At 40.4% G+C, this 17,409-nt stretch overlaps 1 protein-coding gene across 1 annotated transcript in view; it reads right to left on the bottom strand.

Moving 5' to 3' along the window:
- PRKDC (protein kinase, DNA-activated, catalytic subunit) overlaps window positions 1-17,409 on the bottom strand; it is a 191,052-nt gene that overhangs the window by 55,050 nt on the left and 118,593 nt on the right. Inside the window, exons 53-61 of the mRNA XM_039223651.1 lie at window positions 15,795-15,919; window positions 15,561-15,710; window positions 13,968-14,141; window positions 13,223-13,321; window positions 11,770-11,977; window positions 9,874-10,063; window positions 8,302-8,514; window positions 5,073-5,185; window positions 2,798-2,929 (exon numbers count right to left, since the gene is read on the bottom strand). Of these exons, the coding sequence (XP_039079582.1) occupies window positions 2,798-2,929; window positions 5,073-5,185; window positions 8,302-8,514; window positions 9,874-10,063; window positions 11,770-11,977; window positions 13,223-13,321; window positions 13,968-14,141; window positions 15,561-15,710; window positions 15,795-15,919 (1,404 nt within the window). The remainder of the gene's footprint in view (window positions 1-2,797; window positions 2,930-5,072; window positions 5,186-8,301; window positions 8,515-9,873; window positions 10,064-11,769; window positions 11,978-13,222; window positions 13,322-13,967; window positions 14,142-15,560; window positions 15,711-15,794; window positions 15,920-17,409) is intronic.

Raw genomic sequence — 17,409 nt, 5'->3', positions numbered from 1 at the left:
TGGGTGGCTTAGTCGGTTAAGCGTCCGACTTTCACTTAGGTCATGATCTCGCGGTTCGTGGGTTCGAGCCCTGCATCGGGCTCTGTGCTGACTGCCAGCTCAGAGCCTAAAGCCTATTTCGGAGTCTGATTCCCTCTCTCTCTCTGACCCTTCCCTGCTCACGCTGTCTCTCTCTCTCTCCTAGAAATAAATAAAACATTAAAAAAAAAACCCATCAGTAGCCATTTTTGTGCTTTCATGTTTGGTGGGTTCAGCTCTAACAGCATGCTACCTGTAAGGCCATCTTTTACGGCTTTAACCCTCACACTCCACGACCACAGGAACATTACCCCTTATCTGTGCCTATGACAGCAGTACTAAGAACAGTCTCTGGCATGCAGGGTCTGTATTTTTTAAATGAAGCCATGAATGCATGAATAAAATTTAAAATTATTTTACTTGAGAAAACTGTCTGAATAAAAAGTACAATTTGATTTGCTCTTTGTTATTTGTTTTAAGTAATGTATTTGTCTTATAGAAAGTTACATGGTTACAATGTAAAATATCAGAAAATACAGATTAGGAAAAAAGAAGAAAATAAGTATCACCTGTAATTACACTCCATGAAAACAGTTACTACATGCCTCAGCTTGGTCATTTAGGGATGTGCACACATCTACCATTTGCTAACTTTCCACCTCACCTGTGGCAGACAGGCTCCCAGGTCTACAACCCCAATTCTTAAATCTTATGCCCAAATTCCCTCATTTCCTGGGGAGTCCCAGATGCTCCTGCTGTTACAATAACACAGTGATGACTAAGATAAATAACGGCTTCAGAGCAACAGAAAGCTGCTGCTGATCTGCCGTGACAGCTTATTCTCTCACATGCAAGAGAGAAAGATGAAGGGGAGCCCCCGGGACGGCGGAGGAGGGCTTGTGTGTTCGGTCCACAGCTGCACCTCAGTGCTTATAACAGTCCCTGGCATCCACATATAACAGTTGAATAAATAAAGTACTACTGGAATTTGAGAAATATAAGGAAACACATTCTTCCTCAAAGAACAGAAAAAAAAATAGTCATTTTTTGGAAACAATATTTATCACCTTAATTTTTTCCAAACACCAATGAGATGAACTTACTTGGACATGGGTCTCTAGCAGCATCAGGCTTGTGACCTGCTACCATCGGTACACACCACACACCTCTCCGACATGGGCAGATGCAAATGTGCCCAGGGGAGCAGGTGGCAGCATCATTTCTGAGGCAGTGATGTGAAAACCTGTGAGCAAGGCACTAGAAAAACTGGGAAATAGTGGAGGTGAAGAAAAGTACAGGGCCAGGCACCAAAACACAGGGGTGGGCCTGTCTTAGTTCCACACCCGCCAAGGCATATTGTGTTAAATCATATTGTTCACTCTTTGTTAACCTTCAATTCTTTATCTGTAAGTATGTATAACAACAGCCTTTATGTCACAAAATCAGTGGAAGTATCTAATGAGACAAATGTGAAAGCACTCCGAAACAAACAAGGGATCTTGTTTGTTTGATAGTGGTTACATGAGTGAGTGTGTACAATTGCAGTCTCTCTCTCTCTCTCTCTCACACACACACACACACACACACACACACACACACACACACACACGAATGCAGGGAAAAATGGTAAGACCACAGCCCCGTTAATACTGTTGTTCTAATGTCAATTTCTAGATCGAAATAATGTATTCCAGTTATATAAGATACCACCAGTGGGGATGAAGGGTACATGGGACTATGTACTATTTTTTATTTTTTTAATTTTTTTTTAAATGTTTTACTTATTTCTAGGAGAGAGAGAGAGACAGTGTGAGCAGGGGAGGGTCAGGGAGAGAGGGAGTCACAGACCGAAACAGGCTCCAGGCTCTGAGCTGGCAGTCAGCACAGAGCCTGACGCGGGGCTCGAACCCATGAACCGCGAGATCATGACCTAAGCGAAAGTCGGATGCTTAACCGACTAAGCCATCTAGGCGCCCCAGGACTATGTACTATTTTTGCAAATTCCTGGCAATCTTTAATTATTTAGGTTTAATAAAAAGGTTAAAAAAGAATAAAAGGCTATGCAGATATAAATGTAACATTGGTTATGAAAATTTAATTACATAAAATATGGCATTATATTTTAGCACCTAGCAAAATGCCATATGCTCTCAATGCCATATAATACTCTTCAATTTTAAAAATTATTTTGATAAAAGTCAAATGAATCTTAATTAGCCTTTTAGAGAATATGTACCTGTTTTTGTCAGAGAACTCGGCTAGAAACTTCATTCACTCTCAATACTTGTATACCCTAATGACTTAGAAAAATATTTCCAATCTTCTGCTATTAAGAAAATTAACAGACAAGGAAGAACACTAATCCCACCTATAAACTGGTACTCTCTGGATTCCCCCACCACCATAAGGATCCTGTAAAAGCAATGATTTAAGTGGCTTAGCACTTTATAATAATTTTTTATACATTATTTCACTGACCAACATTAGTGATAAGAAAAATAGATTTTGCTCCTGACACAGTGGCTCAGAGCATTAAGTGTCCTGACAAGGACCCTAACTGCAGGGCTATCTTCTAGACGACTCTAAGTAAGTTGCACCTATGAAAAGAAGCTTTATGGCCAAGACTTGGACCAGCGTCTTTAACCAAATCCATTGTTTAAGACAAATCAACACCTCAATTATGTTGTAGAATAGCATCAACCAGTTTTTCTTACACACAGATCTCTGGAACTGCTAAATAGTTTTTATCTGTCAAAAGATGAAGCATTCAAGGACCAACCTGGGCCACAGCTTGCAAGGGGGTGATCAGGCTACTGTACTTAATCTGAATGTCAGGAAGGTCTCCTTGCCGGTAACTTCTATACAAAATGACTTGGGCATCGTGCTTCATTTTTAACTCACTCTTGATCTCCTATAATCATTAGAACCAAAAAAGGAAGATTAGAATTCTTTTTTTAAAAAATAAGCAGTGCATGAACTATGATTCCTAACATAAAGGTGAACTTGATGACAATTTTTATCCAAAATGGTTTGGTCACTACAGTTTACCAATCGATGGTACACAATAAATCCAAAATAAAAATCACTGTCAAATGAACAGTAAAAAGATTACTTAAATATTCATCACAGAGTAATGTGAATATCTAAAATCAGAGAACCTGAATTAACACTTAAAAGCTGTATCTCAGCAGGCTGTATTTCCTATTTTAAAAAAATATTTATTTCTGAGAGAGAGAAAGACAGAGAGGAGGAGAGACAGAGCATCCGAAGCAGGCTCTGTGCTGAGAGCAGAGAGCCAGATGTAGGGCTAGAATCCATGAACTATGAGACCATGACCTAAGTCAAAGTTGGACACTTAACCGACTAAGCCACCCAGGAGCTCTGTATTTCCTTTTAATTCTTCTTAGAAAAATCTTGGCCTTAAGTCCCAGTGAGATCACCATGGCCTCCAACACCTGTTCATCTGCTCAGGCCAGGTTGACCTGCCCCTACCCTTCAGTTGCCCCCACTCCTTCACACAGGGTTGTGGGACCTGCTCGTCTCTACCTAGGATGCCTTTCCATAGCTTGTCACTCATGGTCCCCACTGCAGATACCACCTTCAAAGAGGCCTGCCTTCCCACTTCCTCTTCATAGTCTTCCCCACGTGCTCATTACATTGGTTAACTTCCAATACTGCACATGTTATAATGTTAACTCATTTTTGCTTTGTTCTGTTTTACACATTGGGTTATAGCCCCACGAGTGCTTACCTTATATTCACCTCTGTGCCACTAGCATTCAGAGTAGTGCCTGACACTGAGCATGATGCTCCCAACAAATACAGTGCACGGCCTTCAGACGCCTGATTACCACCATGCATTCTTCCTGACAGGTCAGCCACTTCAGATGAGAGCACCCGTGCCAGAGGGAATGCACGGCCCCACACAACAGGCCATTCCACATTTATTATTAAAAGGATTTCCTTTATATCAGACCAAAATATCTCCCTGTGATTTCTATCCAACAATCCTGGTTTTATCTTCCTTCTGCTCAAGGTCTGCTTCTTATTTCCTGCAGGCAAGCCCAGCAAGGTTTCAGGTTTAATTAGGTGAGGAGGAGTGTGGGATGACCCTGGGGCACTGATTCTTTGAAAACTCTTCTTCAAGAGAACAGTTGTACTTACAGAGACAGGAGAAAGATGAAAAGTATATTTTCTTACCACAGACACTATTTGGAACCATTCAGCCACTTCATACTCAGATTTGAAAGTTAATTAAGTGGTTGAGGATTTAAACTGAATTAATACAAAGCCAGTTTCTAACTCATAATCTTATCTTTCTTAAAAATTTTGTCATAATTACCAATTTATAAGTAATTTTGTCATAATTACTGATTTATAAGTAATACTGAAGCTATGGCTAAACAAATCTTTTATTATTTTCACATTTTGAGAAATGTTTAATTCATGCCACACAAGGTCCTCTCAAGTCACTGCTTTCAGCAGATACTGAACCTGCCCAGCCCTTTCTCTGGGCTCACCATTCCCTCTCATCCAGGCTCCCCCATGAAAGTGGCTGGTTGTAATGTGGCCTCACGCCTGTCACCACAGCAGCCCCAGACCCGAGGTGGGTCAGGCTCTGGTCAATCCCTCCCAGAGGCTAATGCTGTAAGATGACTCAGGAATGATTGGAGGCTGTGTTTCTACCACATGGAGAAAGCCAGCCTATACACAGAGAAGAGCAAAAGCCAAGCTGCATTGAGAGCCCAAGGTCAGTAAGGGGCAGGGATGAGGTCCTGGCAGTGCCCGTGAACTACACACCACATGCAGACTTATGGGACTACCCACACGCTCCCATTCCAAGATTCCCACTTCATCAGTGAGTCATGGCTGTCCTTTACATCTGCGTTAGAGGACTCATCTCTGGTTCAGAAGTAACTTTAATTCATATAGTGGCTGCTTCTGTGATTTTGTTTCGGAACAAATATCTGATGGGAAGCTTATTTCCCTAGTATATATCCTTTGATATAAAGCAAATATTTCTGACCAATCAAAGTCTCAAAACAGATACAAACCTTCTCTCGTTTTTGTTCAGCAACACCTTTTCTGGCATAAATCAAGCTGAGCTTTTCCTGGTCCTTTAAAAATCGCCTGCGTAATCTTAATATTTCTGCCCAATTGTCTGTACCTGAAGAATATAAAACAGGTTTGTTACAGATGGCCAATTCGCAGTTGGCTTTATCTCCTTTCTAGAATCTCCTAAATAAAAGTGGAAATTGTTTGCTTATCTCCATTTTTTACTTTCATCTACCTGTTCTGTTTTGTTTGTTTTAGTGACAGAGAGCAGCACAGGAGACCACTAACCAGCTTTGGAAGCTAGAGAATAGAAAGTTGTAACTAACGCAGCCTGAGCCCACTGCCACCATGCAGAGAATGGGGGACAAAGCAATGACAGTGGAGAAGACCTGGAGGGCTCAGGGCCTAGCAGTACCTGGCACCTGCAGGGGAAGGAAAGAAAGTGAGGCCGCAGCAGGAGGTGTGGTCAGAAAGCAATGCTCCCCCACTCTGCAGATGGATGGCCTGGGCGAGGACACAGGGCTCATGGGTGCATGGGCAGCATGGCTGCAGGCAGAGCAGTTACCCCACCAGCAGCCACAGGCTTCCGGAACCTGCAGCTGCCTCCTCCTGCATGGCCTCCAAGAGTGCTGGCACCCTGGCCTGAAGCCGGCCGGCAACAGAGTGGATACTTTGCCTCTGGGGAATCCACTAGCACAACAGCACAGACCAGAATATCAACACATCAGGAGCTTCCATGTCTTGGTCTAGGCTGACCTCCACACTCCCAATGTGCAGCTATTCCAAATGCCTTCTTAGTGCTCCTGCTGGGAGTACAAGCAGAAAGCCAAGTCACCAGACACTCTGAGGAAAGCTTCAAACATGAAAGATAGAAATGAAAATAAACAATAGGGAAAGAGCAACTGTTGAAAGCAGACTATCTGGGAAAATTTTTTTTTCAAAAAATTATCATTTATCAAAAAGACAAGGGTAGAAATTGCAACCATGGATCAAGGACTGGAAGGGCATTCAGGGAACATAAAAAGCTCATGGAAACTTAAAAGCAAGAATTATAAAGTAAGGTTGAAATGATTTCCCAGAAAACAAAACAAAACGGAAAAAATGAGAAAATTACCAGGATAATCCAGAAGGTCTGCTATCCAAGCAACAGGATTCCAAATATAAAAACTGGGATGAGGAAATCATCAACAAAATTATCCAAGAAAAAAATATTCCAAGACTGGAAAACGAGTTAGCAATGTGAAAAGGCCCTCCTTGTGCCCAGAAAAATGGACTGAAACAGACCTGCATGCGACACTTTTGTGAAATTTCCTAAAACTGATTTAAAACAGAGGATTCTAAGATCTCGTGCAGAGGAAAGATACAATTCTTAAAAAGCATCAACACAAAGAAGGCCTCCAGGTTTCCCAACTCAGCTCTGGGGAGTAGGAAATCCTGTTTAAACGTTCACACTCAGAATTCTATGGCTAAATTACCCAGCAGGTGGGAGTGTGATCAAAAGCAGCGTCTGGCATCACGGCATCAAAATCAGCTTACTGGGGCACCTGGTTGAGCGTCTGACTCTTGACTTCGGCTCAGGTCATGGTCTCATAGTTTAGTGAGTGCAAGCCCCATGTCAGGCTCTGTGCTGACAGCACGGAGTCCTCCCTCTCTCTTGTCCCTGCCCTGCTCACACTCTCTCCAGGATAATCCAGAAGGTCTGCTATCCAGATCTGTCTGTCTCAAAATAAATAAGTAAACTTAAAAAAGAAAACCTAAAAGCTTATGAAACATGACCCTTTTTTCTCAGAAAGCTACTTGAGGTGGTGATCCACCAAAAAGAAGGAACAAACCAACGAAGAAGAGACAGATCCAGGAGACATGAAGAGACCCTCAGGATGAGGAGGCAGTCTTCAGACCATGGCTGAACAGACTCCAAGAGCAAGCAGCTGAACAGGGGGCCTCAAAAGCAGCAAGAAAGATTTTTTTTTTAAGATAAAACATTTATATGTTGGGACACATAAAAGATAACTCAGAGGGAATCAAGTGATAAATATGTAGAAATTTAAGCTAAGATAATTATTAATGCCCAGAAAAAATTTTGTACGAGAAAGGAAAAATAATCACAGTACCACTATGGCTTGAACACAAATAAATATTTATGTAGTCAAAATAAGAGGAAGAGGACTGAAGAAATCAAGACTAAGACATAAGGCTGGAGGATGAAAGCACAGGAGTCATTGTGAGTATGTGTGTGGTGGGTGGGGGTAAAGGACAAGCTGGGGCCAAATCCTCAATGTCCATACTGCAAGCTAGAAAAGAATGACTAATACTGGAAGGGAAAAAGAGGCAGGGTGGTAATATACCAGTACCGTTTGGAGACATGGATGGATGTAAGTGGTTGTGTCTGGAATTGGGGAAATGGGTATGGAGGGTTACTATTTCTTCTTCTTTTTTAATTAATTTATTAACTTATTTTAAAATTTCCATCCAAGTTAGTTAGCACATAGCACAATAATGATTTCAGGAGTAAATGGGTTACTATTTCTTCTAACAAGCTTTGGAAAAGGGTTTGACTCTTTATAAACTACATACATGTCTTACTCTAATACAAATAATTAAAAGAAACTGAAATGAAAAATTAAACAAAATTTGGTTGAAAATGATGATATTTAATTAGGTTACAATTTCAAATTTTTAAGTTTCAATGATAATAAATAGTATCACAACAAGGATTATTCACCACTTTTAAAAATTTCCTTAAGTTTATTTATTTATTTTGAGAGAGTGTGTGAGCAGGGGAGGGGCAGCAAAAGAGAGGGAGAAACAGAATCCCAAGCAATCTCCTTACTGTCTGTGCAGAGCCCGAAGTAGGGTTCGATCTCACAACAGTGAGATCAAGAGTCTGATACTTTACCGACTGAGCCATCCAGGTGCCCCCACCATACTTTATGAACTTCAAATATTCCTCACATGGCAAATGCCCCAACATATATTGAATTAAATTTTATTATTACTTTTATTATTTTTTTAAGTAAACTCCACATCCAACGTGAGGCTCAAACTCACAACACCATTATTAAGAGTCACAAGCTCTACTCAGTGAGCCAGCCAGATCACCTCTGAATTAAATTTTAATGGTTTTATTTACAGGTCACAAGGAAATGTGAATGCAGTCAGAAATGTACTTTCTTTACCTAAGTCTCCACATTAAATTATTTAACATACATTTCATCAAGCTTACTTTACCTTTTGTCTTGTTATCCACCTCATCCCCTGGAAGGCCCAGCCTTTTTTTCCCAAAATCTGGCCCCACAAACTTCAAGGGTGATCTCTGTGACCTCTCACTCTTCTTGTGGGCAAACAGCAAGTAGGAAGATGAGGAATCCGAGGAAGAGACTGTATAATCCATCAGCGGGTCAATACTGCTCCCGGTCAGCCAATTAAAGGAGCTTCTGCCATCTGCAAACAGGATGGCCGGAGCATGTCACTGTGTGCCCAGACCGCACTGGCGCCGCACCTGGAGCAGTGCCAGCCACCAGCCGCACTGCATGACACCAGGGTGCATCATCCTGGGGACGACACCTGGAGCCTCCACATGCTCACCCTCTAGCGACCCGGACAGCTCCTCCAGGGAGATAGCACGTCAGAGTAGGGACACTGGGCAGAAGTTCTATCTGTTCACTGGTGACGATGAGGCAGCTCAGGTGTCTGAGCCTCAGTGCCCTCATCTGTGAAGCAGGAAAATACCCCACCCGCTCCTTCAAGCAGTAAATTTTTCACCTGTTACTAAGTACTAAGTACTTACTGGTACTAAGATCCATGACTTCTGATACCAGCATCATAAAATATCCATGGTAATTATTCAAATCAATCCTACTTCTAGAACTAACAGAACATGAAAAAATTTATATAAAGGAAAAATGTTCAAAATGTTTATATTAAATGATTTAGGTATTTTACTCTATAACTTGTACTTTGCTGATCAAAGGAAACAGGTAAACAATCTAAAAAAGAAAAGTTTACTAACTATGAACATAGTAAATGATTTTGGTTTAGCTCCTCAGTACTTTGCTTTTGAGATAAAGGATTTTAAATTTGTTGCATTAAGCAGACTCTTCTGGACAAAACCAAAACAAACCATAAATGTACTGTAGCTTTTTTTCCAGTCAAAACTAATCTTTTTCAACTGTTTTTATTGGGGTAAAATTTAGAGAACACCAAATTAACTATTTTAACCATTTTTAAGTGTACAGTTCTATGGCATCAAGTATATTCACAGTCTGGCAACCGTCTCCACAATTTACCTCCAGAGCATTTCCACCTTCTCAAACAGAAACTTTATATCCTTTTTTTTTTTTTTTTGAGAGAGAGCGCGAGAAAGGGGGAGGCATGCATGCACATGTGCGCACTCACTAGCCCGCATGAGGGAAATACAGAGGAGAGGGAGAGAGTTGTAAGCATGCCCCATGCTCAGCGTGGAGGCCGACACGGGGCTCGATCTCACAACCATGAACCTCAGCCAAAATCAAGGGCTGGACACTCAACTGACTGAGCCACCCAGAGGCCCTAAAACTCCATATTCTTTAAACACTAGCTCCCTATTGCCTCTCTCCCAGGCCCTAGAGGGCCCCTTCTACTTTCTAACTCTAAGAATTTGACACTTCTAGGAACGTCAGTCCTTTCCTCCTTGGACTGACCTGGCTTCTCTGTGCTCTTACTGCTTCACTTCTCCAACGGTCACGGTTCCTACAGTGAAGGCTGCTTCCACAGATTACACTGCCCGAAGCAAAGCAGGCAGGTGTTCAGGATGACAGTTACCTGCGGTTTGTGTAGGTGTGAAGTCATACTGCTGCTGGGTGGCCCGTATCTGCTTAGCCATCACTCCTTGAACTGGGAGGGATCCCTCCTGGGTCCGGGTCTGGAGAGCACTTTGGGTGGCCTGAGTCTCAATAAACATCGGAGTGAGAACAGTGCTCCGGAAACGCCAGTCAGAATCAATGGTGTATTCCTGCATGGAAGAGAGTTGCAGATGAAATAATCCTCCTTCTTTAGCAACACTGAGATAACTTTATTTAAAAGCCAATGGTGCGATCAGCAGATAGGTACTATAATTTCATGTATCTGTGTGGGAACAGCTGAAGAAGAACCTTTTCAAATTTAAAAATTTTAACTAAATTATTTGTCAATTAGAATATACTAATTAGTACTGGGGGAGGAAAAGCATTTTTCTCCTCCTTTACATTCTGCATTAAATGGCTTAATGCCACGCTCAGTAATGGCACCATGGCTGCAACAAGCTGAAGAGTCAGGCTTCGCTGCCCGGCTCGGCAGACACAAAGTGGCAACAACTGTTACTACGTTGTTAAGGCACCTGAAGAAAGCGCGAAATTGGCATCTACCGAACATTTGAGGGGACTGAAGGGGAAGGAGGATGGCCTTATGGAGAAAGGAAAATCTAAGTGGATGCTGAAAGGGGGACAAGTGTGAGCATGTGAAGACAGTGTGAGCAGAGGAGGCTGAAGCAAATAGAAGTGTTTCAGAAAGGAATGTGTCCTTTCATAAACATTCCAAGTAAACCAAGTAGTATTCCAAGTAAAGTGTTCCAAGTAAACTAAGTAGTATTCCAAGTAAACTATGAAGTCCAGTATCACTAATCACCAGGGAGACACAAATCAAAACCCAATGAGTCATCATCTCACATCTGTCAGGATGGCTACAACCAAAAACACAGGGGATAACAAGTATTGGCAAGGGTGTGGAGAAGAGGGACTCCTCATCACTGCTGGTAGGGATGTAAATTGGTGCAACCACTATGGAAAACAGTACAGAAGTCCTCAAAAAATTAAAAATAGAAATACCATGATCCAACTGTTCTACTCCTGGGTATTTATCAAAAGAAAACAAAACACTAACTTGAAAAGATATACACATCTCTTTGTGCGCTGCAGCATTCTTAGTAATAAACAAGACATGGAAGCAAACTTTGTGGTCCATCAATGGATGAATGGATAAAGATGTGACGTGTATGTTTGTGTACATATATGTGTGTGTATGTACACACACACACACACACACACACGCATGACGGAATACTATTGAGCCTTATGACGGAATATTATTGAGCCATAAAAAGGAAAGAAATTTTGCTATCTGTGACACATGGATGGACCCTGAGGGCATTAATGAAGTAAAATACATCAGACAAAAAAAGATGAATACCACATGAATCTCACGTACATGTGGAATCCAAAAACCAACAACAACAGAACAAAAAGCCTGAACTGATACATATAGAGAACAGACTGGGGACTGCCAGAGACAGGCGATGGGGGAAGGGGACATGGGGGAAGGGAGCCAAAAGGTACAGACTTCCAGTTAAAAAACAAGTCATGGGGATACAAGGTGCAGTTATAATAATGTAATTAATAATAACAACAATGTATTGTATATTTGAAAGTTGCTAAAAGAGAGGATGTTAGAAGTTTTCATCACAAGGAAACAAAATCTGTAATTCCATGGTGATGGATGCAGCCAGCTTATTGTGGTGATCACTCCAAAGTACACACCAATATTAATTCAGTATGTTGTACCCCTGAAACTAATAGGTCAGTGTATGTCAATAAAAGAAAGATAGCCAGTTTATTGGAAAATGTTTGCTGACTAACAGATAGGAAAAGCTTATAATATTTATTATTATAGAGATAAGTACTTCACCTGAAATTCACATTCTGACAGAGGATGCTCAAACACAGGGTTTGAATAATCAGGGCTCATGCTGGTCATTTCAAGCAGAAAATCTGTTGCCAAACTTAAAAAGTGCACTTCTATCTTTGGAGAATATAAGGAATTTAGTGCCAATAATCGGTCCAAGGTATTTGAAGGTAATCTAGTTTCATGGCTCCAGAAATTTCGAATAATTAATCTGAAAAGCGGAGAGAAGAGATTTCTCAGATATTGGTAATGAGAAAGAATGCCCTACACATGATGTCATGTGGAGAAGACAGTTTTTCATCTCTATAAACTTTAACATGAGGAAAACCACATTCAAAATTGTATCAAGAGTATAATATGAGTTGTGAACAATAATATGCACTAAAGGAAGGGAATATTCCAAAACTTCAGCATATTTAACAAGAGGTGAAAAACTGGATGATTTTATTCTCATCTCTATTATCCGGGACGTTTTCAATGACGAGTATATAATATTAACTATTTTGAAGCTGAGAAAACACCTTAAGAAATTATATAAAAACCTTCACTGCCTTGCTAAAACAATTCACTCCAAAAATTAGTGCCATAAAATATTCAAAACTTAAACTAGGTAAAAGTCGGGTTAGGCTTTAAAATTTATGAATGCTTGTGAAATCCAAATGCAATTTGAAAAGCAAAAATGAGTTTAGGATTGTGGCAGAATGGAAAATTAACTGATATATAGAATCATACAAAAAGTTTATGCCCTGGGGCGCCTGGGTGGTTTAGTCGGTTAAGCGTCCGACTTTCGCTTAGGTCATGATTTCTCGGTTCGTGGGTTTGTGCCCCTCGTCGGGCTCTGTGTTGACTGCCTGCTCAGAGCCTGGAGCCTGTTTCAGTCTGTGACTCCCTCTCTCTCTGACCCTCCCCTGCTCATGCTGTCTCTCTCTCTCTTTCTCCTAGGAGAAAAAAAAAAAAAAAGTTTATGCCCCTTCTTTTATAACCAGTAATTGATAAAACATTCATAAAACTTACAGTAGACATTTTAGAGGAAAACAATCATCACTTATATTTCTCTATACAATGATTATAGTTTCCTCCTACTTCTAGAGTTTCAAACATTTCTTTCAATATTAATATGGATAGTGTGATCTCAACTATTTGAGTTAAATGAGAAACATAAAAATCGTCATTACGGATTTTTTTACTTTGAAGCACTTTAATTCACTGCATGAGCAGAGAGCTTTATCCACACTTTCTCAAGAATTTTTTATCAAAATCTCTTGTCAGAATTTTTAAGTCTTAATGTGATTAGAACATTAATACATTTTCATTAAACATTATGAATGCAGAAAGCAGAGAAAATGCTAATACTATAAATATAATTCTAAAACCGCTGACAAATACTCAATGCTAGTCTAGAAAGAAATATCCCTAAATTTATTTGTCTTGGCCTTATTATTCAAGGAGTACATACTGAAGCCCAACGTTCTCATCGATCAACCCTTGAATCAACACATCTTTTGCCAACTTAAATATTTCCCGGGAGTTCTCATCAGCTTGACTTTCTGGATCTCTGAGAAAAATAACAAAATGACAAAACACTGATATTGTCTTCTATCACTTTTGTTCAACCCCATCCAGATTAAAGTAAAAGAATGTGACTTTTCCCATGGAACTTTAACTTCCCAAGTCACAGCAGAACCCACCCTAATACAGATGTACCCTGAACCTTCCTCTGGTGCTTCTGAAGGCCCATCCAAGTGACTGTCATCACCCCCCGTGCAGTGTGACAGGGCTCACACGCATGGGCAGAGTGGGTGGGCCAAGGGAGGGGGGGCTGCAGAGTTTCCCTAGGAATGCTGAGAGGTCCCAGGATGGGCCCGAACCCCACAGGAAGTGGTGTGGTGGCAGTCCGTGGGATGAAGACATCTCACAGAGTTCATTTCCTTAATTTTCTCAGGTCTTAAAGGGAAAACTATAAAAACAAATTACACTATGAACTCAACCAACAACTGCACACTCTGAATATTTCCCACAAATACATGAAATGAATTAAAATAAGGATACATGTCCATATACTAAGATAAACTTGTTTTAATTAGTAATCATGTTTCAAAATGTTTGAATGTTTTGTTATTTATTATAATCTTCTCCAGATTGCTACAGGCACCCAAATGCTCCCTAGAAAAAATAACATAAAATGTTAATGTAGAGCTTACCGGTAATTGTCATGAACCCACATAAGAATATTATACATCTGTTCCCTACACACTGGAGAAGGATGAGAAATGAATTCTACCACAGGATCCAGAAGTTCTCGGAGTTCTACTGGTTTCAATTTTGCCATCATCTTATAAATTATGTCCAAACACACTTTCTGTCTTTCATCATCTCTACAGTAAGAGAGGGTTTTAAAAACACACAAATTTAACAATTTTTATTATACTTTCAGAAATGACAGGTAACTTTTTCTATTTTGTGCTGTTCTGTTTTTCAACATTTGTTACAAAAAAAATAAATTACATCCTAGAAACTTATCATGAGCTAGAGTACTAAAAATAAACAGATTACTTCAATGTGGTGTCTTGGACTGGATTCTAGAATAGAAAAAGGACATTAGTGGGAAAATTGATAAAATCCAAATAAAGTCTGGTTTAGTAAACTGTAATGTACTAATGTTAATTTCTTAGTTTTGGCAAATATATCAATTATGTGACATGGAAAAAGTGTGTTAAGGGTATGTGGGAATCTTGTGTGTTGTCTTTAACTTTTCTGTAAATATTAAGTCATTCCAAAATAAAAGTTCATTTTTTAAAAACCCGGAAATGTCAAACAAAATAAACTAGATCTAAAGAATTTCATGATTTTAAAACAACGATTTCAAGTTCTAGTCAGGCCACCTGGCAGGTCATACAACGAGTTAAGGGTAGTCTGAGCTCCTAGTAAGATGCATGTCTATTTCCTAATTTTATGTATCTTTTCCTCCTTATAGCACCCAGCTTAATGCTTTACATGCAGTCGAAAATCAGTAAATGTCTAAGGAAGGATACAACAATGCCATAACATATATTGTTACTGGCACATGATACATTTATCAATAATTTATCCCTATGTAAAAAATTACGTACACAGGCAAGACTGGAAAACAGTGCAGAGAAATAAAAATATTGTAAGTCAGTAACAGCATCTCTTTTAGTACTTATTTTAATAGTATAATGTGGGGTGCCTGCGTGGCTCAGTCGGTTGAGCGTCCAACTCTTGATTTTGGCTCAGGTCCTGATCTCAAGTTCGTGGGTTCAAGCCCCACAGAGCCCCACATCAGGCTCTGCGCTGACAGTCCAGAACTTGCCTGGGATTCTCTCTCTCCCTCTCTACCTTTCCCTTATTCTCTCAAAATGGATGAATAAACTTTAAAAAAATTAATAGTATAATGTGATTTTGAAAATAAACAATTTTAACCAATAATGGAAGCCTCCTAGCTGGAAAAAAAATGGTACACTCAAAACCATGCATTTTAAATTTGAAAAGAGCCTTAGTTAACACTTGAGACGTGGCTTCCCCAAGGTGCCAGGTTAGAGAAGGCAGGAGGGTCAGGCCCCATCACTTTTAATTCTGATTAAAATGTAACAAATAGCATATTTTAAGTTTATTTTATCTATCTTGAGATGTACACACATACACAGTCGTGTATGTAACTAATACATATTTTATGAAAACCTACAAGTTCTTTCTGAGTTGAAGAAGACAGTTGAACAAACCAAAATTTTATAAGCCAGCTGCATCTGAGAACACAAGGCTGGCTTTACACTCACCTACGTCTCATGAGTTGAATGAAATCCTTGCTCTTTAACTGTAAGTAGAGATCTGTTATTTCCTCCGCACAACACAGCACCACCTCCAGACACAGGGTCTTCATCACTCCATGAAATTTCGGCAGCAGAAAGAATACAGTGTTCATGAACCTAACCAGTGGACACGGCCAATGAGTGAGGGGCAGTCCTGGATCCTCCCCTACAACAGGACGTCTACCAGGACTAATATCCTACCTATTGGCAAGCGGAGGGAAGTTCTTCACAGCTTTGTTCAAGCACACGATAAATTTGTCCTCCATCGTATTCTGATGCTGCTTCAACTGTTTTACAATCAGTTCATAAACCAAATCTTCCAGTATCTGAAAAATTAAGTTTCTTTTCAAATACACAAATGTGGAAACTTAGTTACTGAAAACAGGCTTGTCTTAGTTAATTGAACCCACAGAAGGCATTCAGTGCTATCACCTACAAGGTACAGGTGCTCACCAGGTACAGTGCCAGGAGGGTGTACACTAACCACTGGACGCAGGCTCTGGACTGTGACCTCAGGAAGCCCAGACCACAGCCACAATGGCTCTTGCTGCCACCACTGATGGTGTCCAGCTCTCATCACATAGCAGGCTGATAAAGACTGGCACTTCCTTTTCACACCCAAAATATGCTAACAAGTCATTTGAGAAGCTGAACTAAAATCAGTGACTGAACACTGTGTAAATACATTTTAGGATGCCAGTGTTCACATCCCTGGTTAAATATTTACACAAACCAAAATTTTCAGGCAACAACTTTATCTAAGAAGCCACTTCCACCACTGTCTATCTCCCTAGAGCCTGTTTTGTCTTCATCACATACTACCATCTATGACGAGAGATTTGATGGTGTGTTGTCTGCCCCTCCTCATCAAATGCTAGCTTCCTGAGAAGGGGTCTTGGCCTGGCCTGTTCCTGGCTGCACCTCCAGAGCCCAGAGCCAGCCAATAGGTACCCAACACATATAACTGAACAACATACATAATCCAAATTATACTATGGGTAACCAGCAGAAGACAACTACATGCACATATATACCACCAACTACTGGAGACTATGTCTCAAGGTGCCAAGAGCAATTCAGCGGTTGGAGTATGAGTGACTCTCACCAACTTCTTTATATTTCTCTCTGTTCCTCTAATTTCTACACTTAATCAATACCATTTTATATTCAGAAAAGAACTATGTAAAACAAAAGTGTTTATCATCACTACTAACTTGAAATTTAAGTGAAGAGAGATTAAACTTGGGATCTACTGTAATTTGCTCCATCTGTGCTGAATAGTTAGCATATTATGTAAATTGAAATCCAACATCTAGGGATATTAGAATCATGTAAAAATAAGGCTATTCTGAATTTAAAATTAAAAAAATTTTTTTTAACATTTACTTATTTTTGAGAGACAGAGCATGTGTGGGGGATGGGCAGAGAGAGAGGGAGACACAGAATCCAAAGCAGCTCCAGGCTCTGGGCTGTCAGCACAGAGCCTAACGCAGGGCTTGAACTCAGGAACTAAACCATGAGATCATGACCTGAGCTGAAGTCAGACACTCAACCAAATGAGTCACTCAGAGGACCCTCTGAATTTAAAATTATAGGGGCGCCTGGGTGGCTTAGTCAGTTAAGCGTCCGACTTTCGCTTAGGTCATGATCTCGCGGTTCGTGGGTTCGAGCCCCGCGTCGGGCTCTGTGCTGACTGCCAGCTCAAAGCCTGGAGCCTGTTTCAGTCTGTGACTCCATCTCTCTCTGACCCTCCCCTGCTCACGCTGTCTCTCTCTCTCTCTCTCTCCTAGAAATAAATAAAAACATTAAAAAAAAA

The sequence above is a fragment of the Hyaena hyaena genome, unplaced genomic scaffold (assembly GCF_003009895.1).
Source record: "Hyaena hyaena isolate Hyena2069 unplaced genomic scaffold, ASM300989v1 scaffold_1428, whole genome shotgun sequence".
In the NCBI taxonomy this organism is placed as follows: domain Eukaryota; kingdom Metazoa; phylum Chordata; class Mammalia; order Carnivora; family Hyaenidae; genus Hyaena; species Hyaena hyaena.
Note: the sequence above shows the minus strand (reverse complement) of the source record. Positions and strands in the feature narration are given on the sequence as shown.